This window comes from Carcharodon carcharias, chromosome 6, assembly GCF_017639515.1.
Source record: "Carcharodon carcharias isolate sCarCar2 chromosome 6, sCarCar2.pri, whole genome shotgun sequence".
Lineage (NCBI taxonomy): Eukaryota > Metazoa > Chordata > Chondrichthyes > Lamniformes > Lamnidae > Carcharodon > Carcharodon carcharias.
The window spans coordinates 176981185-177009009 of NC_054472.1; the positions used below are offsets into that span (position 1 = coordinate 176981185).

Genomic DNA, 27825 nt, shown 5'->3' on the forward strand with positions numbered 1-27825 from the left:
TTGTGCAATCATCAGTGAACACCTGCACCCCCCTTCTGACCTTATGATGGAGGGAAGGTCATTGATGAAGCAGCTGAAGATGGTTGGGTTTAGGACACTACCCTGAAGATCTCCTGTAGCAATGTCCTGGGGCTGAAATGATTGGCTTCCAAAACCACAACTATCTTCCTTTTGTGCTAAGTATGACTACAACCAGTGGATAGTTTTTTTCCCCCGATTCCCATTGACTTCAATTTTACTGGGACTCCTTGATGCTGCAGTTGGTCAAATGTTGTCCTGATGTCAAGGTGAGTCACTCTCACCTCACCTCTGGAACTCAGTTCATTTGTCCATGTTTGGTGCAAGGCTTTAATGAGGTCAGGAGCCCAAGTGTTATAAGTAATAATGCACACCATTTTCATGCTAGAAGTTAAGGCATCAAAGATGCTATGCTTGAAGGACAGCGTTCCTGTCTGGTTCACAATCGCAAACTATTTTCCAATGTGATCCCATTTTAATGCAGCACCACCTTCTCAAGCGCAATTGGAGATGGGCAACAAATGCTGGCCTATCTAGCAATGCCCATATCCCATGAAAGAATACATAAAAAACCTTCTTGAAAATTAACATGACCCCAGACGCCAGCAAAATCAAAACAGCAATAAAGCAGCATTGTGACGTTCAGTATACGATCATTAAAGTTCGCATATTATAGATCAAAATATAATACATCATGAAAATATGAAAATCCGTGTTTTAAAGTAGGTTTAATTTCAGTCACGTTCTCCCTATTTTATCCACCAAAGATACAAGGGCAGCAACAAGAGGAGACTCCCCAGCAGTCACTCAGTTGCTGCCTGAGAAATACGGCCCAAATGGTGTCCCAGGAACCAAAGTTCCCTTAAAATACAGGTCACCCTGAAATGTCACTTTTTACTGATCTATTCATCTCTCGACTTTTACAATTTTGAAAGAACTAACTTATAACTGTGCGTATTGCCTCGAGCTTAGCTAGTGGACTAATGCCACCTTGTGATGATAGAGGGATAAGGGGCAGTTGTCCTTATTGAGGGAGAAGCAACTATCCAGTCTTGGAGCCTTTCATAGGTAAAAGTAGTGGCAGGAGATCATATGCAGGTTATACTTTGACGACATCATAACATGGCTGCAGGGGGGGTGATGGTGGTGGTGGGGGTGGCGAGGAGAGGGGTGAAGTGACCATGCCAGCTCACGCTTTCCTGAGTGTATGTGGTCCAAGAGACAAATGCTCCTCCTACGGCAGATTTGTCCTGCAAATTATATAAGTCAATTAGACAATGATACGTCGAGGGGAGGCCATTTGGTCCATTGTGCTTGTGCTCTTTAAAAGTGCAATCCAATCAGTCCTTGCACTTACACTGTAACCCAGTATTTCTTTTTCTTTTAAGTTTCTTAAGTTATTATGCAATTCCCTTTTAAAAGTTCCTCTTGAATCTGCTAACTTTCAGTCTGCATGTGCCAGATCACAACAACAACAAAAACGTTTGCCCACCCTGGTTGTCTTAAAACAATGTGAGCCCATCATCTTCCCCTTCCTCCCTGTGCGAGAGCATTTTGAGCTGGATCTTCCTTTATCGAACATTTTGCTGCACGTGGGATCTTGCTGTGCACAGTGGGGCTGCCGCATTTTCCATATGGCAACAATGATCACGCTTTTTAAAAAAGGATTTTCATTGGCTGTGAGGTGATCTGAGACGTCCTGTGGTAGTGAAAGATGCTATATAAATGCAGGTCTTTCCCCATTGTTAGAGGCTCTTCCAAGCTGTATTGGTGGTCCCAATGGACTGAGCCTTGAGTGGGATGGGGGAAACGGTCTCCATGGCAACCGCAGACATGCTCATGAACCGGAAGGAGAAATGATGGGGCTGGGTCAGAGGTTATCTGCTAACCGGAAGTAGTGGTAGGACGCCGCTGAGTGCGTTTGAAGCTTTCTCCTCCCCCCCCCCAATCCCCTATTTGGATTAAAAAAAACGGGAAGGCTCTCGGAGAAAAGATGAGCAGCTCGGCCGAGCATGAGAGCCAGACCCCGGGAAAGAGCGTTTCTGTCAACAACCCCGGCAGCGGAGTCAAACAGCCCGAGAAACGGAAGCGGCAGGAGGAGCAGGAGCAGGAGACGGGGCGGAAAGTCCGGGTACGGGATGGCCGAGGCCTGGGACCGGGGGACTGGTTATCACCCTGCAACACTCCTGTGACTGCAGTCTGAGCAGAGAGACTTCATACAGTCAAAACACAGCCGCTTCCCTGCTTCATAAAAGGGAGGGGGAGGCGATGGACCCTCAAGTTTATTGTGGGGGGGGGGGGGGGGGGCGGCTGCAGCATCGGTTGAAAGGCTTGGGGGGGGGGGGGTGTGCAGCCTCGGTTGAAAGGATGGGGGGGCAGCCTTGGTTGAAAGTATGGTGGGGGAGGGGGAGTGCAGCTTCGTTTGAAAGGATGGGGGGGTGCAGCCTCAGTTGAAAGGATGGGGGTGGGGGGGGTGCAGCCTCGGTTGAAAGTATGGGGGGGGAGGGTGGGTGCAGCCTCGGTTGAAAGGATGAGGGGGGGTGCAGCCTCGGTTGAAAGGATGAGGGGGTGTGCAGCCTCGGTTGAAAGGATGGGGGGGGGGGGTGCAGCCTCGGTTGAAAGGATGGGGGGGGGGTGCAGCCTCGGTTGAAAGGATGAGGGGGGGTGCAGCCTCGGTTGAAAGGATGGGGGGGGTGGTGCAGCCTCGGTTGAAAGGATGAGGGGGGTGTGCAGCCTCGGTTGAAAGGATGAGGGGGGTGTGCAGCCTCGGTTGAAAGGATGAGGGGGGGTGCAGCCTCGGTTGAAAGGATTGGTGGGGGGGGGGGGGGGGGGGTGCAGACTCCGTAAAGGATTTGGGGAATCCAAAGCTGACCTAGCAGAAATTTTGGGATCATGGTCAAGACTTCTAGCTAGAGTGATAGATAGATGTTTGTTCGCGTTGTGGTTATGTTACTGAACTTATGATCCAGAGATATGAAATCCCAACATATCGGGAATTCAACTACATAAAATCTGGGACCATAAAACTCCCGGATTGTTGTAAAAATGCAGCTGGCTCATGAATATTCTTTAGGCCAGGAAATCCGCCATCCATACTTGGTTTGTGCCATCTGTGTCTTGCTCCAGACTCTCAGCAATGTAGTTGACCCTTAACTGCTGTCTGAAATGGTCTAGCAAGCCACTTGATTGTATTCAAGAGGAGAGCATGACTCACCAGTTTCTTGAGGGAAATTCAGGATGGACAATAAAAGCTGGTCTTGCCAGTGATGCCCACATGTCGTGAATTATGATGTGGGAGATGATGTGTGCCAGGCAGACCAAATCCACAAGGGAAACTTGGTCACACTATCACAATGGTTTTGCAATTTGCATTTATCATGAGAAGATGTGTGCACTAAATTCAGAAGTAATGAGTCCACCAAGACCTTTAGAGAGTTTTTTAAAAACTAAATTAAAATATTTATTAAGAAAATAAAAAATTTCAAGCACATACATATGACTACAATTACTACTATAACAGCTCCTAAAATTCCTAATTAACCTGACTCCCAGTTATATCCCCTTTAAAGCAACAGTCGAAAATAGATTTTAGATTTAAAACAAAATCAGCAAGTTAACACAGTACCCACTTGACAGTGGAATTCCAAATGAGTGTCTCCCAAACTTTAGTTACTTTACATAGACTTATGCACAAATGGCTGGAGGCTTCTTGAAGGCTATTTCACATGCTCCCGTTAGATCTTACATGGCCTTCTCCTACGTAGCCTTTCATTCTCCTTTTACATATGTTTCTCTCTTTTTCATATGTAAAGCCTATTGTTCTTTGTTCTAGAAACTGTATCTTCCTCATAATATAAAATCTTTCATGTTGCCAATATTGCCAGTAACCTCTGGGAAAAATAACCACACCCCTTAGCCTTGCTTATCTGGCTAGTTGTAAATAAACTAAGATCCCGTTGAAATCCAACAATCCCTTCATTTATTTAAAAATGCAAATTCCCTTCATACCTTGCATGCTAAGACAGCATCTGTGTTTACTCAGCATGTCAAGCACATTTTTATACCTAGCTTCTTTTGATTTCAAGCTTGCAGTCTACTCGACTCCAAACGTAATGAAATCACACATACAAAATCACACATACAAAATCACACATACAAAATCACATATACTTCGATAAACCTACTTCACAATAAATCAGAAAAATATTATGAACATTATGCTTTCATCACAGAATAAATAAAAAACAAACCTTGGCTTATGCTTTGCTATCTTAACCTGGAAATGCTGAGGCTAAACAAGACATCGCTGTACTGATGTCCTTGTGATGATGGTGCAGCGAGAATCGTGTTTGACACAGTTCATGTTTGCCACCTGGTGTTTTGATGCTGGCAATCTGTTAAGTGCTGTGTTTTTTCTCGGTGTCTTAATCACAGAAAAGCCACTCCTTTATGCATGCAAACTTCTCCCCTTTCAGTTGTAGCTATTCATGTGGTTTCTTGACAAAGGCTACTGATTTGTTTCCAGATTATAATTGGAGAACTTCCCATTTTCTGTTGGAAACCATGTTTAAAAAGTTAAGCTTTGTTTACTGAGGTGTAACTTAAGTTTTTAAAGGCAATCTGAATAATAACTACAGCTGAAGAACCATTATGAAAACATAATTTTTATGTGTGAACTGTTGTTGAATGACCCTAAAAAAGACCTGATGAACTGCAGAATTGGCAATGTTCATGGGCTGTGTTAAATGGACGGGATGATGATGTGAAGACTGGTGGCCAAAATGGATTTGGTATTGCAGCACGAATGCCATCTAATGCATCTGCTGACATATAATTGTTTTCAATGGAAAATAGAAATCTTTGTGCATAATAATTAAAGATTTCAATCTATACAGGCATCTTAAAGCAGAAAACTTTGGATTTATTTTTTTTAAATGTATTTCCACGACTGCCTGATAATGGATTCCTTTTCTGAAAAAAAAATCAGGGATTTTGCTCATATTTACTCTTTGTCTCCTTTTAATACATTATTGGCTAAAATCATCACTGACTAGAGTTCCATAGAGTAACATCACTTTAGAAAAGCAGCATAGAATGATAGTGGCTGGGAATGTATGTGGGATGGCTAGCTTCTGCCAATAGTACATTAATTTTGAGATGTGACACTGAACAACAGTGTCTGCTTCCTGTATTGTGAGAACACCAGACATGAGCAATCTACTTGCATTTTTGGTAGCAAGTACTACTTGAAATTTAACCCTTTTGCTAAGCCCTGAATGTCACTGGTAGAAATCTTGCACTGTTGGCCAAATGGTTGGTTTTGCAAAAAAACATTGTAAATCTATCAATAAAAAAATCTACTTGTGGCAAAAACTTTTTCAATCTCCATTTGCTGTTTAATACCCATATCATCAACATTTTTTTCAAATTAAAATCTGCAGTTATGCAAAGTATTTTTTGTATTAACTTTTTAAACATTTTTTTTGAATCAGAAAATAGATGAAGGACACTGCAGTAAAGTAGCTGCACACTACAATGAGCTTCAGGAATGCGGTTTGGAAGTTCGTAGTCAGAGTCGTATCGTTTACTTGCGCAACTTCAACAATTGGATCAAGAGTGTCCTTATTGGTATGTATGTAATTTTTGATTTATACTGCATTTCAACCTCCTGTTGGGGGCAGGAAGAAAATGAAGACTTTCATTTAGGCAACATTTTTCGCATTCTCAGGATGTCCAAAAACCCATTATGACTAATGTAGCGTAGTAATGTGGGAAATGTGGCAGCCATTTTTTTTTATTCATTCGTGTGATGTGGGTGTTACTGGCTAGGCTAGCATTTATAGATAAAATGTAACCTTGACCTCTAGCTGTGCATGTCTTAACATTTTCTGCTACCATTTCATGGTCCACTACAAACAAACCAGCCTCCAGGTAAAAACATGACTAATAGTTCATAAAAGGCAGACTCTGAAGTTCAAGGAATTTTGAGGTAAACTTGCTTTTTATTGCAGGAGAGTATCTTGAAAAGGTGAAGCAGAAGAATAGGCACAACATCTCTGTCTTGGACCTAGGTTGTGGAAAAGGTGGTGATTTACTGAAGTGGAAAAAAGGACAGATTAACAAGCTGGTTTGTGTTGGTAAGTAATTTGCGGGAGAGACGAGGGAAGAAACTTAATCCTTTTTGGAAATTGGTCCAGAACCAAGCAGTTTATAAAATATTTGAATTATGTGCTTTGCTTTCGTCTTTGCATTGATGCATGTTAATTTGTTAACTTGATTAAAATATACCTTTATTTTACGACTCGAATGACGTGCAAATTCTAACAATAGTGTTTTAAATTGACAATTTTTAATCCTGTTTAAAAAGAAATAAAATAGTTGGAAAAAACACCCTAAATATGTTTTTGCTGTCTGTTTTAAGCTAAGTCATTAGCACTTAAGCTTTAACTGACATAGGAGCAGGAATAGGCCATTCAACCCATCGATGAGAACTGTTTAGCAGTTATTAAGTCCAATAGAATTAGCATGTAGTCCAATTTATTTGGTCACTGAAGAATAATTTTCTAATTTTATTCTGTTGAATAATTTTTGCTTTTAGGCCCTTTTAAGCCAGTTTCTTCCAACGAGGTTAATTTTGACCACTTAATTTAATACATTTCTCTCACTATTTCTTAACCCCTTTGTGAAATGAAGCTTCTGATCTTTTTGGATCACAAAGCAATCTATTTTAGCAGTTAAATTGTTAAATAAGATTTTCATAGGATTTTTCTTAGTTGTTCATCCCAGGGATGTGGGTATTGTTGCCAAGACCAGCAGTTATTGCCCATCACTAATTGTCCTTGAGAAGGTGGTGGCGAACTGCCCTGGTCCCTGTGGCGAAGATGCTGTTACAGATAGAGTTCTTTGATCTTGACACACCTATAATGATATTTTCAAGTCAGAATGGTGTGTGACATGCAGGAGAACTTACAGGTGGTGGTGTTCCAATCTGCCTGCTGCCCATGTTGTTCTAGTTGGTAAAAGTTGCATGTTTGGGAGGAGCTGTCGAAGAAACATTGGCAGTGCATCTTGTAGTTGGTACATAGTGCTGCGGTGGAGCGCTACTGATGGAGGGAGTCAATGCTTAAGATGGTGGATGGAGTGCCAATCAAGCAGGCTGCTTTGTCTTGGATGGTATTGACGTTCTCGAGTGCCTTGGAAAGAAAACATGCTTTTTGTGTTAAATATTGCCTTATTGTCTTTCCTGTCTTAAATTAGGCTCAGGATTTGCCCATTGCCATTTCAGGCTGGACTGGGCATTGGTGTATTGTCTCAGTTCCAGAGACAGCATCTCTCAGAATTTACTTAGGAATTGGAGGAGAGAGAGAGAGAGAAAGACACACACACACAGATGATGATGAATACAAAGTTGGTTAAAAAAATTAAGTTTATGTTCAATTCATGAAAATAATTGCTAAAATTCTTTTTCTCCCTTTCTCCTCTAACAGATATAGCTGATATTTCTGTGGAACAGTGCATTCAGCGATATGATGACATGAAAAACAGATGTTACGCTAACGAACAGCTTTTTGCTGCAGAGTTTGTAAGAGCAGACTGCACCAAGGTAAAATGCTTCAAGTTTAGCACATGCTTCAGTTCTATAATCTACCATAATACATGAAAATCTCAATAAATGTAGGTGTTTTGCAATATTTGAAAGTATAATTTAGCAGTATGACTCTAATGTTCATAAATTCATGGCAAAGATTTGTTTAGATAATCATTTTGTTCATGATCAGATTAATGGTGACTAAACTTTTTTTTGCGTTTATAAATGCCTGTACCTTTCCAATGCTCTTCCAATTTAAATGGTCTGCTTCACATTTATTTTCAGTGCTTTATCCAATAAGTTCAATTAGGCTAACTTGGAATTTAGTGTTTGAAAATTGGATTAGCAGATAATTTGTGTTTAGCAACTTTAAATTGAATGCAGTAAACTGTACATGGACCTCAGTTAATAAAGCATATGGTATCCTGGGCTTTATTAATAGGGGCACGGAGTACAAGAGCAGGGAGGTTATGCTGCGTTTATATAAGACACTTGTTAGACCTCAGCTGGAGTATTGTGTGCAGTTCTGGTTGCCACACTATAGGAAGGATGTGAGCAGATTGGGGAGAATGAGAAGAAGTTTACAAGAATGGTTCCAGGGATGAGAAACTTCAGCAGTGAGGATAGATTGGAGAGGTTGGGACTGTTGTTCTTAGAGAGAAGGAGGCTGAGAGGAGATTTGATAGAGATGTTCAAAATCATGCGGGCGCTGAACAGAGTAGACAGGGAGAAGCTGTTCCTGCTCTTGAAAAGATCAAGAACAAGAGGGCACAGATTTAAAGTGATTTGCAAGAGAAGCAAATGTGACATGAAAAAAATTTTTCCACAAAACGAGTGGTTTGGGTCTGGAATGCACTGTCTGGATGTGTGGTGGAGGCAGGTTCAATTAAGGCATTCAAGAGGATATTAGATGATTATTTAATAGAAGCAATGTGCAGGGGTATGGGGAAAAGGCAGGGCAATGGCACGAGGTCATAATGCTCATTTGGAGAGTCGGTGCAGACACGATGGGCCGAATGGCCTCCTTCTGTGCTGTTAAGATTTTATGATTCACTAATTTGGAATTTTTGCTGATTTTATAATAACTGTGGGAAGATGTAGGGTAGGACAAAGGGATTAAATTTAGTCTGTTCTTGGAAAGAACTGGTATAAAGGTGATGAGCTGAATGGCCTGCTTGTGTGGTGTAGGATGGTTCCAAAAAATCTCTGCAGTACAGAAGTTGGTTGCAATCTCAATTTTACTTTATACCCATTTACTCAGCTGTTAATCATTCACTTAAATGTGTATAATCTGTGACATCGGACTCATTTAGCTTTCATCCAAGGAAATAGATTAGTTCACCAGCATTGCATTCTTTCTTATCTGGAGACTGAGGGAGACTACATGTAGGAGGTGAGTGTGTGCTAATTAACTAAGCTGAATTAAGTACCAAACACTATTGTGATTGTAACAAAATCAATTTTTAACTAAAAATTGTATTTTTTTCTTTCATGGGACAAAGGCGTCACTGGCTGGGCCAGCAATTATTGCCCATCCATAATTGCCCATAAGGTGGCAGTATTTTTAATTGTTAGAATCATATAACAAAATAGCACAGAAGGAGGCTGTTTGACCCATAATGCCTGTACCAGCTCTTTCCCATAGCCCTGCAACTTTTTCCCCTTCCAATATTCATGTAGCTCCCTTTTGAATGTTATTGAATCTGCTTCCATCACCTTTTCTTGCATCCAGATTATCATAACTAGGTTAGGATTTTTTCCTCCTCGTGTTGCCTCTGGCCCTTTTGCCAATTTCCTTAAATCTGTGCCCTCTAGTTACTGATTCTTCTGTCATGGGAATTGGTCTCTCCTTACTCTATCAAAACCCTTCATGATTTTCAAAGCTTCTATCAAATCTCCCCATAACCTTCACTACTGCAAGGAGAGCAATCCAGTTTCTCCGACCTATCCATTCATGCCTGAAACAATGTCTAGTAAATTTTCTCTGCACCTTCTGACAACCATCTATATCCTTTGTAAATATTGTCCATTTAAAGAAATTTAGAAACTTAGCTAAGATTGTCATGACAAGGAGTAAGGTGGAAAATGTACAATTAACTTTTAGTTTAAACAAAAGTGACTGATCACAGTGTGTGACGCAATTAGGCTCTCAGAGGGAGTTGGGAGAAAAGTGTTTAAGAACCATATATTTTTTATTAACCTACATTCTTAGCATGTTTGGTTATGGTTTTGGTTTCAGTTGTGTACGTTTAATGTAAATGCCTTTTTTTTTCAGGAGTTGCTGACTGAGAAATATCAGAATTCTGACATAATGTTTGATATCTGTAGCTGTCAGTTTGTCTACCATTATTCCTTCGAGACATTGCAACAGGCAGACACCATGCTGAAGAATGCCTGTGATCGCTTGCGCCCTGGAGGTTACTTCATTGGCACTACACCAAATGCCTTTGAACTTGTGTGAGTCTGAATTTATCTTGGAGTAAACTATTTCGTCCTTGCCAAAATTGAAACATGGGTGTGGGAGGAAATAAATGGCAGGAAGATCGATTGACAAAACCCTAAATTGGACCCAAGCTTCCAGAACTGCATTCAGTTGTGTCTAACTTAGTTAAATGTTCTGTTTCAAAGGCCTTCCCTGGCAACTATTTCACAGCTGTATCTTTTGCGTGAAGAAGTTACACTTTGTTTCCCTTGCTAATGTTCAACTAAGAATTTGAATATTTATCTGTGGGGGCCAATGTTTTTTGAAAGTTTACCTCATAGTCATAACTTTAATTATATCGCCTTGAAATGACTCCTTCCCAAAGAAAACACGCTTAGCTACCCCACCACTCCTCCTTGAAATTGCCTTTTGTTATTCACCTCTGTACCTACCTCCTGTCATATTATCTTTTCTCATATTAGGTGATCTGAAGACTCCAGTTGAGGTCTGAAGAGTGCTTTGTTCAACAACAATATGTTTGGGCTTGAACTTGATTCCTCTTTTTATGCAGTTCAGTACCTTGTCTTTTAGGCTGCACCCAAATACTGTTCTGATGGGTTTGTAGATTTATCAACTCGAACCCTCATAACTTTCCTGACTTTATGGACTGAATTTGCCCTCCTGATTACTTATTCCCAAATTAGAAACAGAATGACCTGTGGTGAGTGGTTCACCCCTTGACACCCCCAGTGTTGTTGGAGCTGCACTCATCCAGTCAAGTGGAGAGTATTCCTTCACACTCCTGACTTGTGCCTTGTAGATGGCGGACAGGCTTTGGGGAGTTAGGTGAGTTACTCACTGCAGGATTCCTAGCCTCTGACTTGCTCTAGTAGCCACAGTATTTATATGGCTTGCCCAGTTCTGTTTCTGGTCAATGGTAACCCCCCAGGATGCTGATAGTGGGGCATTCAGTGATGGTAATGCATTGAATGTCAAGCAGCGATGGTTAGATTCTCTCTTGTTGGAGATGGTCATTGCCTGGCACTTGTGTGGCACGAATGTTATATTGCTCCACTCTAAATACCATTTGCCACGTCCTTGCCTACTAAACTATCTACCATATATCCCATTGTAGCCTTTTTGCATCCTCATAGCTAACTTCCCCACCTAACTTTGTATCCTCAGCAAACTTGAACACATTGCACTCGGCCCACCTTGCTGTCATTGATAGGGGTTGTAAATAGCTGAGCCTCGAGCACTTGGCAAATAACTGGAAAGGATATTTGCGAAATCTTCATTTGACTGAATTTGGCTGACTTCCTAACTTTGTAACCACCAATTTTGAGGTCTTATTCTTATTTCTTATTTTGAAATGCCATCCAAGTTGATGCTGTATTTTAAAGATAGCTTGGGCCCCAATGGAACCTATTTCGTAATCTTTGCCAACGTTGAATTTTATGCTTATCCCAATTTTCCTGTAATTCAGTCTTTTTTCCGTGAAGTACTAAATTTTGTCTATTGTTCCTGGGTCCTTTTTTTTGCCTATGAATTGCTAACATGGAAGTTTGTTTATTATGTTGGTGATATCTTCCAAAAAAAAAGAGCCTTATCCCAATCCACTTTGACCCTTCTTTCACAAATTATACTTTCCCAAGTGTTTACCCACTTGACCTCAAAATTTAGCTTTGTTTCCCCCAACAACAAATATTTCTAGTTTCCAGCTCCGCCTCTTGATCCTTTACAGTTCTGTGAGCTACTTTCCAATCCTGAATTTAGTAAGTTTTTCTTTAATTCATTCAAGGGATGTGGGTGTTGCTGGCTAGGCCAGCATTTATTACCCATCCCTAATTGCCATTGAGAAGGTGGTGGTGAGCTGCCGCCTTGAACCACTGAAGTCCATGTGGTGTAGGTACACCCACAGTGCTGTTAGGGAGGGAGTTCCAGGATTTTGACCCAGTGACAGTGAAGGATTTATTTCTAAGTCAGGATGGTGAGTGGCTTGGAGGGGAACTTCCATGTGGTGGTGTTCCCATTTATCTGCTGCCTATGCCCTTCTAAAAGGTAGTGTTCATCGGTTTGGAAGGCGCTATCCAAGGAGCCTTGGTGTGTTTCTGCAGTGCTTTTTGGTGTACACGCTGCTGCCACTGTACTTCAGTGGTGGAAGAAGTGAATGTTTGTGGATGTAGTGCCAATCAAGCCTTATCTGGCCTTATGTCTGATTACAATGCAAATTTGTCATCTAGGTATCTTATCTAGTTTGAGGATTTTACATTTTTATAACTATTATTCACATGCTGTTTTTAAATGACATTGGTGTTACTTCTATTTTTTTCTTTCCTCTTCAGAAAACGCCTGGAAGCATCAGAAACCAACTCGTTTGGAAATGAATTTTACAGTGTAACATTTCAGAAGAAGGGCGAATACCCACTGTTTGGCTGCCAGTACGACTTTAACTTGGAAGGAGTAGTTAATGTCCCTGAGTTCCTTGTTTATTTTCCACTGTTTGAAGAGTAAGTTATCTGACTGGATTGCACTGGTGAGCAAGCAGTTCTGATTCAAAATTAGTTAAGCTACATTACCAATGCTGCCTCACTTGACTTATTGCTTTGGAAATTTAAATACGATTGCTGCAAGGAGGAAGAGGTACCACAATGTTCAAAATTAACATCTCCAAAAAATTAAATACAATTTTCAAACAATTGTATTGTTTTAATTGTTGGAATATGACCTTTAGTTAAAATGCCACTCACAGAATCGTAGAATTGTTACAGCACAGAAGGAGGCCGTTCCCCATAGTGTTTCAGTTAGAATTTCTCTGTGCAGTCCAAGTAAACTATTTAATATAAAAGTGGACGGTCTCAAATAATCCTTGCATTGAGTTCATGAGAAACTTAACTTTTACACTGAATGGTAAAACATATCTGCCTTTGCAGTAACCAAATGCTTTTCACCCTCAGAACATCCCACAGCCAATGAATGACTGACTTTTGAAGTGAAGCCATTGTTGAGGGAAACATGGCAGCCATTTTGCTCACAGCAAGCTCCCACAAACAGCATCATGATTATGACCAGATAATCTTTTTTAGTGATGTTGATTAAGGAATAAATATTAACTAAGATAATGAGGGAGAATTCCCCTACTGTTTGAAATAGTGCTTTGGGATCTTTCATATCCATGAGACCATAAGACGTAGGAGCAGAAGTAGTCTATTCGGCCTATCGAGTCTGCTCTGCCATTCAATGAGATCATGGTTGATCTGATAGTCCTGAACTCCACTTTCCTGCCTTTTCCCCATAACCCTTGATTCCCTTACTAATTAAAAATCTGTCTAACTCAGCCTTGAATACGCTTAATGACCCAGCCTCCACAGCCCTCTGCGGTAAAGAATTCCACAGATTAACAATCCTTTGGGAGAAGAAATTCTTCCTCATCTCTGGTTTAAATGGGTGACCCCTCACTCTGAGATTATGCCCTCTGGTCCTTGACTCACCCACAAGGGAAAACAACCTCTTGGATCTGCCCTGTCAAGCTCCCTAAGAATCTTATGTTTCAATAATGTCGCCTCTCATTCTTATAAACTCCAATGAGTACAGGCCCAACCTGCTCAACCTCTCCTCATAAGAAAATCCCTCCATACCTGGGATCAACCTAATGAACCTTCTCTGGACTGCCTTCAATGCCAGTTTATTTTTCCTTGGATAAGGGGACTAAAACTGCTCACAGTATTCTAGTTATGGTGTAATTAGTGCCTTGTATAGTTTTAGCAAGACTTCCCTATTTTTATACTCCATTCCCTTTGAAATAAAGGCCAACATTCCATTTGCCGTCCCTATTACCTGCTGAACTTGTATGCTATCCTTTTGGGATTCATGCATAAGGTAAACAGGGCTCCAGTTTAAGGTCCAAAATGGCGCCTCTTTCAGTACAGCACTCTCTCAGTACTGCACTGGAGTGTCAACCTAAAAATCATCTTGTGATACTGTGCAGTAGAAAGTGAATTATTGAGGTTGTTCACCCTGTTAAGCTGAGAGCCATACTTTTGGGGGTAGGTCAGAGCTTTTGCTGGTGGCTTCCTCCACGCTGAATTGGGGATATTTCATAGGCTTTGGGGATCTTGCAGGGTTCTAGGCAATTTTTAATTGAACTATAGTACAGCTCACTGAAGAGATGTAAATGTGGTTTTGTGGCTCTTTTCTGAAAAGAATGTTCTGCATTTTTTCCTCTCGCTTTCTTTGTAATTTGTTCCATTATTTAGTCTCCCAGTCGATATTTTTGAGAAAACATACCTTTATTGAATCTTCCACTTTTTGTCCTCTAACCATTTTACCCCCCAGCTAAAAATTTTAAAGGAATCAAAGCACAAGTGGAATGAATTGGCTATGTAGTCTCTCAATATTGTGTATATTTTTTTCATTTTGGGCAAGAGACTTACCACTCTTGAAGTAATAGCTCGTACATCAGGAAATACAAAAGGAGTTTTAAAGTTCCAATTTATTTTGTGCTGGATTGTAGACTTGCTAAAGAGAATTTCATTAGCTCATGGTCACCCACTTCTTACAACAAACATTAAAGTGAGCATTTTAGTGTGTTTAGTAAATGTGTTTGTGTGGTAATTAAATTATAACAATTGAGGTTGTTGTGGGAATAAAAGCCTTTACCATGCATTATTGCCCCCTCTCACACCCAATTGGTCAGCTACTTTTTGGTATAATTTCTTAGTATGAAGCTCAGTGTAATTTTATAGAAACCATATAATTGCTCTTTGTCCTTCTAGGATGGCTAAAAAGCACAAGATGAAACTCGTTTTAAAAAAGAGCTTTTCAGAATTTTTCAAAGACAAAGTCCAGAATTCAGAACATAAAATGCTGCTGAAGAAAATGAAGTCATTAGAGGTAATGTGAAATAGTAGCTGGTGAAGATTAAGGCCACATCTCACTGGGCAAGCATCATTGGTTTTCTGGCGTTGACTTTCTTTTGTTAATGGTAAAATATGTGAAGTATTAAGCTTTGGTGCAATATTCAGCATGTTTAGAATGGCTGAAATCAGGAGTCATAATTGGGATGTTTTTCAGGCATAGTTGGTGAATGAAAGGCTCAGTTTTCTTTCCCAGTGGGAGGGCATGAGTTAATACAGAAAGCTTTACAGTCTCAATTTGGCAGAAGTCAGAACCTTATGGAATCTACGGACTCCTGTGTTGAATCTGAAGATTGAGTTACATTTATGATATTTTAGTCACACTTTGTATTTTTGGGGAGGTGGTGACATAGTGGTATTGTCACTGGGCTAGTAATCCAGAGACCCAGGATAATGCTCTGGGGACCCGGGTTTGAATCCCACCATGGCAGATAGTGAAATTCGAATTCAATAAAAATCTGGACTTAAAGTTCTCTTGATGACCATGAAACCATTGTTGATTGTCGCAAAAAACCCATTAGTCCTTTAGGGAAGGAAATCTGCTGTCCTTACCTGGTCTGGACTGCATGTGACTCCAGACCCACTACATTGTGCTTGACTCTTAACTTCCCTCTGAACAAGGGCAATTAGGGATGGCAATAAATACTGGCATAGCCAGTGATGCCCACATCCCATGAGCAAATAAAAAAAAATTGGCTGTTCAGTTGTGAAAGCCAATAGGTGCTTTTGGTTGCTGTTAACCTATCCATGCCCCGAGCTCTGAAAGTGCTACCCTAAACCTCAAATAAAATCAGAAAATGCTAGAAAAGCTGTGGAGAGAGAACAAATTGCAGATGGCCCTGTGGAGAGAGGATTATGGGGGGGCAAAGAATTAGAAAAAGATCAAAATGGCCTGAAGTTGTTGAACTCGATGTTAAGTCCAGAAGGCTATAAAACACTGAATCGGAAGATGAGGTGTTGTTCCTCCAGGTTGCGTTGGGCTCCGCTGGAACATTGCAGTCGACAAGGACGGAAATGTGAGAATGAGAGCAAGATGATGAATTGAAATGGCTAGCAACTGGAATGTTGGGGTCATGTTTGTGGGCTGAGCGAAGGTGTACTGCAAAGTAGTCACCCAGTCTGAGTTTAGCCTCCACAATGTAGAAGAGACTGCATTGTGAGCAGCGAATATAGTAGACCAAATTGAAAGAGGTGTAAGTGAGTTGCTGCTTCACCAGAAAGGAATGTCTGGGGCCTTACATACGTAAAAACAAATTAGGAGCAGGAGTAGGCCACTTGGCTCCTCGAGCCTGCTCTGCCATTCAATGAGATCATGGCTGATCTGATTGTAACCTGAGCCCCACATTCCGGATTACTCCTGATAACCTTTCACCCCCTTGTTAACTGAAGATCTATCTAGCTCTGCCTTAAAAATATTAAACGACTCTGCTTCAACTGCCTTTTGACAGAGTTCCAAAAACACTCAACCCTCAGAGAAAAAAATTCTCCTCATCTCTGCTTTAAATGAGCGACCCCTTATTTTTAAACAGTGACCCCTAGTTCTGGATTCTCCCACAAGAGGAAACATCCTCTCCACATCCACCCTGTCAAGACCCCTCAGGATCTTAAAAGTTTTAATCAAGTCACCTCTTATTCTGCTAAACTCCAGTGGATACAAACCTAACCTGTCCAACCTTTCCTCATAAGACAACCTGTCCATTCCTGGTATTAGGCTAGTAAACCTTCTCTGCACTGCTTCTAATGCATTTACACCTTTACTTACATAAAGAGTCCAGTAATGTACAGACAACTCGAGATGTCGCCTCACCTGTGCCCGGTACAACTGAAGCATAACCTCTCTACTTTTGTAATCAATTCCCCTCCTAATAAACGGTAACATTCTATTAGCTTCCCTAATTACTTGCTGTACCTGCATGCTAGCTTTTTGTGATTCATGCAGTTGGACACCCAGATCCCTCTGAATCTCAGAGTTCTGCAATCTCTCACCACTTAGATTACAAGCCTTTTTATTCTTCCTGCCAAAATGGACAGTTTCACGTTTGCTCACATTATACTCCATTTGCCAGATCTTTGCCCACTCACTTAACCTATCTCTTTGTAGGCTCTTTATATCCTCTTTATAATTTACTTACCCCCCTACCTCTGTGTTGTCAGCAAATTTAGCAGCCATTCCTTTGGTCCCTTCATCCAAATCATTTATATTAATTGCAATATGTTGAGGTTCCAGCACTGATCACCATGGCATACAACCAGCTTTCAATGGTGAGAAGGGAGTAGCTAAAGAGGCAGGTGTTGCACTTTCTGCGATTGCATGGGATGGTGATGAGTCCTTGGGGGTGACGGAGGAGTGGACCAGGGTGTCGCGGAGGGAACGGTCCCTACGGAATGCTAACAGGGGAGGTGAGGGGAAGATGTGTCTGGTGGAGGATGATCCTTTGAATGTGGAGGCTGGTGGGGTGAAAAGTGAGGACAAGGACAACCCTATTCTGGGGGGAGGGAAGGAGATGAGGGCAGAGGTGCAGGAGGTGAGTCAGATGTGGCTCAGGGCGCTGTCAACCACAGTGGTGGGGAAATCTCTGCTCAGGAAAAAGGAAGCTATGTCAGAAGCACCATTTTGGAAGATAGCATCATCAGAGCCGATGCGGCGCAGGAACTGGGAGAATGTGATGGAGTCCTTCCAGGAAGCAGTGTGTGAAGAGTTGTAGTCGAGTTGGTGAGTTTGTAATGAATATTGGTAGGCAGCCTACCACCAGAAATGGAAACAGAAGTTGAGGAAGGGAAAGGAAGTGTCGAGATGGACCATGTGAATGTGAGACAGGTGCAAATTGGAACCAAATAGACATTTTTCCAGGTCCTGACGAGAGCATGAAGTGGCACCGATAGTCATCGATATGCCGGAAAAAGAATTTTGCATAGGACTGGACCAAGGAATGTTCCACATACGTAATTAGGGCCCATGGGTGTATCCAAAGCCACACCTTTTATTTGAAGGAAGTGAGACAAGTTAAAGGAGAAATTGTTCAGTGAGGGATCAAGTTCAGCCAGGCAGAGGAGAGTAGTGGTGGATGGGGGCTGTACAGGCCTCTTCAAGGAAGAAGTGGAGAGCCCTCAGACCATTCTGGTGGGGAATGGAAGTGTTGATGGACTGGACGTCCATAATGAAGAGGAGGCGGTTTTGGCCAGTAAACTGGAAATTGTTGATATAACATAGGGCCCTAAACCTTTCAACCTAAACTTCTACCTCTCTTTCCTCTTTTAAGATGCCCTTTAAAGCCTACCTCTGACCGCCCTTTTGGTCAACTGTTCTAATATCTCCTTACGTGGACCTGTATCAAATTCTGTTTGATGACACTCCTGTGAAATACTTTGGGACATTTAACTATGTTAATGCTGTATAAGAGCAAGTTGTTGAATTTATTTCAGTTGATTAAGTTCTTATGGGGTTTTTCTTGACACCATGCAATTAAACCATCTAGGGGGCCCTTTAGATTTTCATTGAAAACAGTTTCTGTATCTACTGCAATTTAAATTCAGTTAATTAAGTATATCTGGAATGTAAAATTAGTATTGATAGCTGTCAGGTTCTCATAAAAACCCACCTGGTCTACGAATGTCCTTTAGGGAAGGAAATCTGCCATCCTTACCCAGAGTGGCTGATGTGTGATTCCAGACCTGCAGCAATGTGGTCGCCTCTTAACCGTCCTTCACTCGGTTGTACTAAACTGCTACGCAAGTATAAGAAAACTGGATGCACCTGGCATTGACCTAGGCTTCTATTAGAACCACAACAAAGGTACACCCGGACCAGTTGAACCTGTAAAGACTACTTCGCCTACCATCTAGGAACGTGTGCCAACATTTTGGAGAGCCGTCTTGCAGATTAGTTGAGCAACAGCCTGACGTACTCATGCAGAATGATACTTTCAGCAAGTCATAGCTAGATAATTAATGGTGGTACAGCGAACTTCTAAAGGTTGAGCTGAACAGCAAACAAATGAAACTGAACGTTTGTTTCATATGAAGTGGGCACTTTGAAACTGAAATATGTTTTGCAAACATGTCTGCTTGATGTGCAACTGTTACAAAGAACGTGCTGCAGAAACAGAGATTTGCAATACATTTAGAGGATTTAATTGTTGAATAGCAATGTTGATTGTACGGTGTTAGCACATGCTACAGGTTAACCATAGAATACAGGAAGGACCGGAAGCGTTTTAGCAACAATCGAGGCCAAAGACGAGGGTAAAGTCACCGTAAAATTTTTAAAAGGGGAGGGAAAGAGAAAATTTTCAGTGGAAGTACTTGCAGATGAGTAGAGGTGTTTGAATTGAAGGTGCCGTGATCAAGAATTTTATTCAAATAGACCAGTTCCAAATGGGAGAATTCTAGGTTTCTCATGAGAACCAGTACAGAAGGCAATTCACTGAGTAGGGAGCTATGTCAACTTGTCACTCGTGAACACGTGGAATAACACTGGAACAACATAGGAATAGGCCCATTTGTATGTGTTCTCTAATGGGTAAGTGCGTGTCATTAGAAACATTAGACAGGGACTTTAGTAGAGAGGGCCAGGATAGAGGAAAAGTTTTAAATAAAATTAAACAAAAAGCCCTGAATTCGCCCGGACACAGATTATGTTTTGAAATTGTGTTGCAATTCAGCGTCATTATGCTTTACAAACGAGACAGAATTTATAAAGTGCATTACCGACATCTTGTGACAGAAATTACAAATTGCAACTTCTGCATCAATAAAGTGGATTGCTTCTCCAGCTCCCTATTAGGATATTCCTGTTTGCTGCAGCTTGACTCTGTATTTTGCTTGGTTTCCCAAAAAAAAGGATATCCTAAAATCTTTTGAAGTTAAGGATATCTTGCTATCACCTTCCAAGCTGCCCTGTCTGTACGACAACATGAGAAAAGTCATGATAAAAGGCCATTTGGTCCATCGTTTCTCTTGTACATTAGCTTGGCTATCATGGAATCCAATTGTATTTCGCATAACACCAGCTTTTTCATGTCTCACTTTCTTTGGGAAATGTTTTCCAAAATGTAATTATGCTTTTAAGCCTATTTTGTCCTTTTTTAAAAAAAAACTGAATTATCCAATAATTTGAATTAGCAACATTTAATTAAGCCTTGGCTGTTCATTTTTCCAGTAATTCTGATTTACAACCCTCCGGCTACATCGCTTTATCCCCAGCGCTGGTTATGATGGCAGGTGGGGCTGTTTGCGTCACATTTCTGACACGTTCCTACCCTCTTCCATCTTAACTTGCCTGGGCCTCCAAAGATAAACAGTGCATATGGAAGTAGGAAATTGCAAAGTGAGTATAGACTGATGAAGCTAGTGGGCCAAACTGTAGCAGATGGAGTTCAATGTGGAAAATTATGAGGCCATCCACACTGGATCCATCCAACAGACCAGATCAAAACTCTGTAATCCTGCCACATCCAGCCATGAATAGTGAAGGACAAATAAACAGCTAACCGGAGAAAGGGGAGGCTTCATGAACAATCCCATCCTCAATGATGGAGGAGCCCAGAGCACCAGTGCAGAAGACAAGGCTGAAGCATTTGCAGCCATCTTCAGCCGGGACTGTCAATTGGGTGATTCATCTTGGTTTCCTTGTGAGATTCCTAGCATAACAGATTCACCGCATGAGATATCAGGAAATGGCCTAGCGTATTGGATACAGCAGAGGCTATGGCTCCCAGTAACATCCCAGTTGAAATGCTGAAGACTGGTGCTGCGGAACTAAAACAAAAACAAAAATAGCTGGATAGAGGGCCAGTGATAGGTGGAGGCAAAGAAGAGATGGTCAAAGATGTCGTAGACAAAAGGGCAAAGGGGCGTTGACGGGGATGATATTATCTAAGGAATGTGCTAATGGGGACATTAAGGGTAGAAAGCAGGACAAACAAGTGGCAGGTGGCCCTAGTGGGAGTGGAGTGGGGTTGGGGGCAGGGATCGAAATGGGTTAAAAGTTGGAGGTAAAATGATAGATTTAAAAATAGGTGGGAAGAGAAAAATATATTTAAAAAATATAAATTATTGGAAAAAGGGGGATCGGAAAGGGGTTGGGGCTGGAGGGAGTGTTGTGGAACTAACCTTGCTTTTAGCCAAGTTGTTCCAGTACAGCTACAATGCTGGTGGTATCCACCTGACAAAGTGGAAAATTTTCCAGCTATGTCCTGTCCACAAAAAACAGGACGAATCCAAACTAGCCAGTTATCACCACCAACCAATTCTCAATCATCAGTAAAGTGACGAAAGAGGTTATTGACAGTGCTATCAAGTGGCACTTACTGATCAATAATCTGTTCACCGATGCTCGGTTTGAATTTTGCAAGGGCCTCTCGGCCCTTGACCTCATTGCAGCCTTGGTCCAACCATGGACAAAAGAGCTGAACTTGAGGTGACATGAGTTACTGTCCTTATTATCAAGGCAGCACTTGACTGTTTATGGCATCAAGAAGCCTCAGCAAAACTGGAATTGGTGGAAATTGGGGGATTTTGGGGGAACTCTCCACTAGTTGGCGTCATACATAGCACAAAGGAAGATAGTTATTGGAGACAAATCATCTCAGCCCCTGGAGATTGCTGCAAACATTCCTCAGAATAGTGTCCTAGGCCTAACCATCTTCAGCTGTTTCAGCAATGATCTTCCCTCCATTGTAAGGTCAGAGGAGAGGTTATTTGCTGATTCCACATTGTTCATTATTCGCAACTCCTCAGATACTGGAGCACTTTGTACCAACATGCAGTAAGACCTGGACAGCATTCAGGCTTGGGCTGCTAAAAGGCAAGCAGCATTCATGCCACACAAATGCCAGGCAATATTTCTAACAAGACCGAGTCTAACCACCTCCCCAGGATGGCACTGCCGTTACTGAATTTCCCCCATCAAAATGCTGAGGTTATCATTGACCAGAAACTTAATTGGACCAGCCATTTAAATATTGTCCCCTCCCTAACAGAATTGAGTGTGTGCCTACGTGACATGGACTGCAGCGTTTCAAGAAGGCAGCTTAGCACCATCTTCTCGAGTGCCATTAGGAATGGGCAATAAATGCTGGCCTAGCCAGTGACGCCCACATCCCATGAATGAATTTCAAACAAAACAGGTCAGGGGTTCTGTAGTGTGTAACTCCCCTCCTGTATCCCCAAAGCCTGTGAACCATCTACAAGGCACGAGTCAGGATTGTGATGGAATACTCTCCACTTGCTTGGTTGAGTGCGGCTCCAACAACACTGAAGATTCTTGACACTATCCAGGACAAATCAGCCTGCTTGATTAGCACCCCATCTACTACCTTAAATATTCACTCCCTCCACCACTGGTGCACAGCGGCAGCAGTGTGTACAAGATGCACTGCAGGAACTTAAGGCTTCTTCCAATCCTGTGATCTCTACTTTCTAGAAGGATAAGAACAGCAGATGCATGGGAACACCACCACTTGTGATTCCCCTTCAAGCCACACCATTCTGACTTGGAACTATATGGCCATTCCTTCACTGTTATTGGGTCAAAATCCTGCAACTCCTTGCCTAACAGTATTGTGGGTGTACCTACACCACATGAACTGCAGCAGTTCAAGAAGGTACCTTCACAAGGGTGTTTAGGGATAGGCAGTAAATGCTGGCCTTGCTATCGACAGCAAATCCTGTGAATGAATTGGAAAAAGCTTTGTGTATGAAATCTGTTGTGATAGAAAGTTTTCCCATCGCCTCAACTTTGAGCAGTTTTCACTCGCTTCACTAATGAATTTGTTTACTGAACCCGGTTTTCTAAATTTCTTGAAAAGCGTTTGAGTGTAAAGTGGAAGCCAGAAGACTGTGATGAATAGAATAAGTTTTCAACTTAGATTATGTGTTTTAAAACTCTTTAATTATAATATTTATACTATTTTTGTGTATGTTACAGCAATATCCTAGTGCAGAGAATAGTGGTAGTCATTTGTTTAATAAGGAGGATTATGTGCATGCAGAACATTACCTGAAGAACCCACAAGCAAGAGCGCCACTCGTAAGTTTCAATAGTTCCTTTTTATCTTGAGCAATTAAATGAACATGGTGCCACTTTAATAACTTTGAATTAATTACCCTAGGCCTTCCTTTGTGCTGAAAAGTCAGTTGCAATTTTTCCGGATCCCCATTTTAATTCCTTCCATTCGAAAGACCAAATAATGGAGATTGCCAGAGCTATCCCTTATGTGACTCTTGTCAGCTTTATAATGCATATAAGAGATTAATGGGAAATTAATTTTTGGCAACTCCCAAGAAGAAGAATACTAATTGAGCTAGAGGTCTTATTCCACTCCACACACTCCTACTACAGTCCAAAGTCCTCACCTTATTTTGTTGAAGCTAATGGACTGCAGCAGTTTAATTAGAAAAAGTAGAAGAGCTCACCTGACCCTGTTTACCAATCAAATATAGACTGGGATGGTAATAGTGGAAAGGGCAGAGGGACCAGAGTTCCTAGAGTGTGTTCAGGAAAATTTTCTACAGTGTGTTTCCAGTCCAATAAAACTGCTGGACCTGGTTCTTGGGAATGAGGTGGGCCCAAGTGGATCAAATATCAGTAGGAGAACATTTCGGGGACAGTGGGCCACCTTGAAAGAAAAGAGTTTGGGCACAGGCCAAGAACAAGAGGGCGCACATTTAAAGTAATTGGCAAAAGAAGCAATAGCAAAATGAGGAAAAACTTTTTCACACAGTGGTTAAGGTCTGGAATGCACTACCTGAGACTGTGGAGGAGCAATTGAGGCATTCAAAAGAGAATTAGACTGTTATCTGAAGGGGAAGAATATGCAGGGTTACGGGGAAGAATATGCAGGGTTACAGGGAAAAGACGGGGGAATGGCACTAAGTTAATTGCTCATTTGGAGAGCTGGTGCAGACAAGGTGGTTGAATGGCCTCCTTCACTGTAAGGATTCTGATTTCAAATCCATTGTATGAATGCCTAACCATTAATGTAAATTGCCGTGGCAAATTGCCACAAGTGTGCATGTGTTGTTTAGTATACTGATAGTTTGGGACAAGGTGCTTGTGCTGTTCAGACTTCTTGAGGTAATTCCACATGCTGAATGTTTTTTAAATGCTTAGGTAATTCTAGTTTACCTTCTCCCTCTGCCCCCCCGCCCCCAACCGTAATTTGACTCTGGAACAGAGTGACAGCAATACTTTGAAACTTGGTTACCTTGTGCAGTTCATAACAGTCAAAATAAGCCCTGTGAAAGTGTTGCACTGCTGTAGAATTAATAACCATTTTATATTAGAAAAAGTTGTTGAAATTACCTGCAGGGAAAGCCATTTTAGGATCTCACCTGTGGGAAGCAGAAAATGAAAGTTTTTTTTGAAGATGGGCCAATGAGTATTTAAAATGTTGAGCAAGGGTATTCAAGAATTCTTGGGCGAAGCATTTATGTATTTTTCAATTGAGCCACTGCAAACAATTATTTTCTTGTGATATTTGTTTTCCAGGGAACATTAAGCAAATCAGAGTGGGAGGCTACAAGTAAGTATAACTCTCAGACGCCACTCATATCAACAACTAAAGCAACAACTTGTATTTGTATAGTGCCTTTAACCTAATAAAATGTTCCGAGGTGCTTCAGAGAAGCATAGTAAAACAAAATATGGTACCAAGTTGCAAAAGGAAATATTAGGTCAGGTGACCAAAAGCTTTGTGAAAGAGGTAGATTTTAAGGAGTATCTTAAAGAAGGAAAGTGAGGTAGAGAGGGTGTTGCAGAGCTTTGGGCCTTGGCAACTGAAGGCGTGGCCACCAGTGTTGGATCAGGGTTACACAAAAGGCCAGATTAGAGGAGTGCAGATATCTTGGAGGGTTGTGAAGCTGGAAGAATTGCAGAGATAGGGATGGAGTTATGTAAAAACAAGGATGAGAATTTTAAAATCAAGATCTTGCTTTACCGGGATCCGATGTAGCACAGTGAGCACAGGGAATGGGGCTTGCTGTGAGTTAAAACACTGGCAACAGAGCTTTGGATGGCCTCAGGTTTACGGAGGGTAGAATGTGGGAGACCAGCGTTAGAGTAGTTAAGTGTGTGGTAACAAAGGCATAAATGAGAGTTTCAGCAGCAGATGAGCTGAGACAGGTGAAGTCAGGCAATAGGTGGAAATAGGTTGTGTTTGCGGTGGTGTGAATATAGAATCAGCACAGAGTCGTTAGAGCACAGAAGGCTATTCGGCCCATCATGTCTCTGCTGGCTGTCCTAAGGAGCAGTTCTCTTACTGCAGAAGCTCACTTTAGAGTCAATTGTGACACCAGGGTTGTGAACAGTTTGGTTTAGTCTCAGACAGTTGCCAGGGAGAGGGATGGAGTTGGTAGCTAGGGAGCAGAGTTTGGAGCGGGGACTGAAAACAATGGCTTCAGTCTTAATATTTAGTCGAAGGAAATTTCTGCTCACTAGTACTGGATTATCAAATTGTAAATAAGTGTTTCTTCACCATATGGAGTTAAATGAGCCCTGAATAACATTTGATATCAATTCCTCCTTCAAAAATACTCAGTAGTATAGAGAGATCCAGTAACACTGTCGACTTTCTCTATTTTACATAGGACTTGTTACATGGGGGTGTTCCTGCAACACGTGGACTGCAGTGCTTCTCAGGGGCAGCTAGTGGTGGGCCATAAAAGCTGACCTGGCCTGTGGCGCCCATATCCTGTGAATGAATTTTAAAAAGTTAGGAGCAGGAGTAGGCTCTTTGAGCCTGCTCCGCTATTCGATAACATCATGGCTAATCTGATTGTGGTCTCAACTTTACTTTCCTGTCTGCCTCCTATAATCCTTGACTTCCTTGTTGATTAAAAATCCTTATAACTCAGCCTTGATTAAATTCAGTGACCCAGCCTCTCTTGCCTTCTGGGGAATGACCCTCGAAGACGAGGATGATTTTTTTTCTCTCAATCTTAAGTGGGAGACTTCTTATTTTTAAACTGTATTCCTTAGTTCTAGTCTCTCCCACAAGAGGAAAGATCCTCCTGGTATCCGGCCTATCAAGTCCCCTCAGGATCTTAAATGTTTCAATAAGATCACCTCTCATTCTTCTAAATTCTGATGGATATAGGCCCAATCTGTTTAACCTTTCTTTGTAAGACAAGCACTTCATCCCAAGAATGAGTTGAGTGAGTCTTCTCTGAACTGTTAATGCAATTTTATCTCTTTTCAAATAAGGAGACCAAAACTGTACACAGTACTCCAGTTGTGGTTTCACCAAGGTCCTGTATAGCTGCAGTAAAATTTCCCTATTTTTATATTCTATTCCCCTTGCAACAAATGGCAACATTCAGCTTACCTTCCTAATCACTTGCTGTACCTGCATACTATTTGTGATTCATGAACCAGGAAACCCAGATCCCTCTGTACCACTGAGCTTTGCAGTCTCTTGCCATAGAGTATACTGATTTTTCTATTCTTCCTGCCAAAGTGGACAAGTTCACATTTTCGCACATTATATTTCATCTGCCAAATTTTTGCCCACTCTTAACCTATCTCTATCTCTTTGTAGACTCTACTTCCTCATGACAACTTACTTTCCTACCTGTCTTGGTGTCATTTAGTAAATTTGGCTACCATAAAATCTGTCCCTTCATCCAAATCATTTGATATAAATTATAAACAATTGAGGCCCCAGTGCTGATCATTTTGCCACTCCAATGATTATAGATTGTCAACAAAAAAATTACCCGTTTATCTCCACTCTCAGCTTCCTGTTCGCTAACCAATCCTCTATCCATGCTAATGTGTTACCCCCTGCATGATGTTCTCTTATTGTGTGTGGTAATCTTTGATGTGGCACCTTATCAAATGTTTTTTGAAATCCAAGTACACCACATCTAGATATTCCCCTTTATCCACCTTGCTTCTTTACTTACTTAAAGACCTCTGATAAACTAGTGAAACACCATTTCCCTTTAACAAAACCATGTTGACTCTGCCTGATCAAATTATGATTGCTATAACCCCCTTAATAATGAACTCTAGCAATTTCCCAATGACATGTTAGGCCAACTGGCCTATAGTTTTCTGCTTTCTGTCTTCCTCCTCTTTTGAATAAAGGTGTTAAATTTGCTATTTTCCAATCTGCTGGAGCCTTCCAGAATCTAATGAATTCTGAAAGATTATAACCCATGTCTCTGCTCTCACTGCAGCCACTTCTTTTAATACCCTAGGATGCAGGCCATCAAGTCCTGGGGGTTTGTCATACTTTAGGTTTTAATAGTTTTTCCAGTACCTTTTCCCTGGGTGATGGTGGTTTTTAAGTTCTTCCCTTCCATTCACCACTTGATTTTCAATTATCTTTGGGAATTTTTCGAAGTCTCCTACAGTGAAGACAGAAACAAAGTATGTGTTCAACGCTTCCATCATTTCCTTGTTTTCGATTATTAATTTCCCAGACTGTTTCAAGGACCTACACTCACTTTAGTTTTTAAATTCTTGTAGAAACTCTTACTGTCTGTTTTTATGTTTCTAGCTAGCTTTCTCTCATACTCTAATTTCTCCCTCCTTTTTAGTCATTGTCACATTGCTGTTCGTGGGAGCTTGTTCATAGATTCAAACGTTTACAGCACAGAAAGGCTATTCGGCCCATCGTATCTGCACCGGTCAACAAAGATCTGACGACACTAATCCCATAATCCAGCGTTTGGCCCATAGCCCTGGAAGCTATGGCAATGCAAGTGAATATCTAAATACTTCTTAAATGTTATGAGAGTCTCTGACTTAACCGCCCTTTCAGGCAGTGAGTTCCAGACTCCCACCAGCCTCTGGATGAAAAAATTTCTCCTCAACTCCCCTCTTAACTTTCCACCTCTTAGCTTGAACCTCTGCCCCCTGGTTATTGACCCCTCTA

General features: G+C 41.4%; 1 protein-coding gene across 2 annotated transcripts in view; it reads left to right on the forward strand.

The window, feature by feature from the left end:
• The first annotated feature begins 1921 nt into the window (after positions 1–1921).
• Positions 1922–27825, forward strand: part of rnmt (RNA (guanine-7-) methyltransferase) — a 32820-nt gene continuing 6916 nt past the window's right edge. Inside the window, exons 1-10 of one of the 2 annotated variants that reach the window (XR_005943338.1) lie at positions 1922–2149; positions 5511–5646; positions 6030–6155; positions 7506–7621; positions 9882–10063; positions 12374–12538; positions 14804–14921; positions 22872–22973; positions 24435–24468; positions 27488–27652. Coding sequence is in view for 1 of the 2 variants with exons in the window: in XM_041190174.1 (XP_041046108.1) it covers positions 2012–2149; positions 5511–5646; positions 6030–6155; positions 7506–7621; positions 9882–10063; positions 12374–12538; positions 14804–14921; positions 22872–22973; positions 24435–24468 (1117 nt within the window). In the remaining variant the exon portion in view is untranslated. The remainder of the gene's footprint in view (positions 2150–5510; positions 5647–6029; positions 6156–7505; positions 7622–9881; positions 10064–12373; positions 12539–14803; positions 14922–22871; positions 22974–24434; positions 24469–27487; positions 27653–27825) is intronic. The other variant, XM_041190174.1, reaches the window with a different exon arrangement.